Raw genomic sequence first — 1,637 nt, 5'->3', positions numbered from 1 at the left:
TGACACAAGGTACTAGAAATATGAGTATCTACTGATTTTATCAGATTATACTCTCTAGTGCTGAGAGATGGACCCCGAAATTTTCTTTGGGGAGTATCTACAACGTGTCATACTTAACAATTTGAAGTTCACACTAATGGTTTCAAGCCCACTTCTTGAAATCATCCTTAATTTTGCAACCTTCATTACAACATAACCATGATGGTTTTTGGTTTACCAAGTGTAAATTAATAATCTCTGGTTTACCCATGTAGGTAACCGATGGCTCGAGAATTTGAGGCACTCGCCCTCAATGGCCACAACTACCCTACTTGGGCCATGGACACGAAGATCGCTCTTGCATCTCGTGGGATAGTGCGTGCAATCCAGGCTGATCAGGATCCACTGCCCGCTGGAGTCACGCCACTAACAGAAGAACAGAAGTATACCGCCTTATACATTATAAGGCACCATATTCACCCAGATCTCAAGTCTGAGTACTTGGAGGAGGAATCCCCTAGTGCCTTGTTTCAGGCCCTCAAAACGAGGTATGAACAGCAGAAGGCAGTTGTCCTGCCAGAAGCACTCCATGATTGGACTCACCTCCGTCTTCAGGACTTCAAGTCCATCGGAGAGTACAATCACGAGGTTCATAAGATCAGTTCCAAGTTACGCTTTTGCGGGAAGGAACCTACTGATGTGGAGAAGATAGAGAAAACTCTGTCGACTATGCTCCCATCTGACAGAATCCTCCAGCAACAGTACCGTGCTCGCGACCACCAAGTATATTCCGATCTTATTCATATCTTACTTCAGGCTGAAAAGCATGATGAGCTACTCGCTAAGAATGGCTCTCAGCGCCCGGTTGGTTCTCAATCTCTACCTGAAGTTCATATGAATGTCGCGAACGGACGAAAGTTTGATGGTGGTTTCAAAGGAAAGCCCTCGAACTTCAATGGTAAGCGAAAGCGCAACCGGAACAGGAAGCCCAGAAACTCAGACCGTGGGAAAGGCACTGGAAAGTCCAAGTTTGACAAATCTAAGCTTTGCAACAAGTGTGGATGCTACACGCACCCCACTGACAAGTGCAAGATCCCAAGGCATCTGGCCATTCTGTACCAGCAATCCCATGGACGCAACGCACCTCGAGGGAGAAGGTTTGAAGCCAACTTCAACCTTCATCCAGATGGCACCGATGGAGCTGGCTGTTCGCAAGACATTCCCTCGGGACCGAGCAACGCCATTACTCTCCTTCCATCAGAGGACCCTACAGGAACGGAGGACATGATGGTTGAGTACACCTCTGTAGGGATTCGTTGCATAGAAAACAAAAAATTTCCTACCGCGAGAACGCAATCCAAGCCAAGATGCAATCTAGAAGACGGGAGCAACGAGGGGATGATCGAGACTCACCCTTGAAGATTTCCAAAGCCTATAAGACTAGGCTCTTATTGCTGCGGTAGACGATCACTTGCCGCTTGCAAAAGCGCGTAGAAGATCTTGATCACGGTGCCACGATCGGGCAGCACCTCCGTACTCGGTCACACGTTCGGTGTTGATGAAGACGACGTCCTTCTCCCCGTTCCAGTGGGCAGCGGAAGTAGTAGCTCCTCCTTGAATCCGGCAGCACGACGGCGTGGTGGCAGTGGCGATGGAGA

The 1,637-nt window shown here is 48.6% G+C and overlaps 1 protein-coding gene across 1 annotated transcript; it reads left to right on the top strand.

The window, feature by feature from the left end:
- The first annotated feature begins 261 nt into the window (after positions 1-261).
- On the top strand, positions 262-1,274 carry LOC127315524 (uncharacterized). The gene is made up of 2 exons (XM_071824243.1): positions 262-1,136; positions 1,253-1,274. The coding sequence occupies exons 1-2, from the start codon at positions 262-264 to the stop codon at positions 1,272-1,274; spliced, it is 897 nt and encodes a 298-aa protein (XP_071680344.1).
- The last annotated feature ends 363 nt before the right edge of the window (positions 1,275-1,637 follow it).

This window comes from Lolium perenne, chromosome 7 (genome assembly GCF_019359855.2).
Source record: "Lolium perenne isolate Kyuss_39 chromosome 7, Kyuss_2.0, whole genome shotgun sequence".
Lineage (NCBI taxonomy): Eukaryota > Viridiplantae > Streptophyta > Magnoliopsida > Poales > Poaceae > Lolium > Lolium perenne.
The sequence above is the reverse complement of the archived record's forward strand: the minus strand, read 5'-3'. Positions and strand labels throughout refer to the sequence as shown.

Coding starts and splice junctions, on each gene's coding strand:
- LOC127315524 (XM_071824243.1), top strand. CDS start 262: ATGGCTCGAGAATTTGAGGCACTCGCCCTCAATGGCCACAACTACCCT. Junction 1,137..1,252: donor AACGCACCTCGAGGGAGAAG/GTTTGAAGCCAA, acceptor AGGACCCTACAG/GAACGGAGGACATGATGGTT.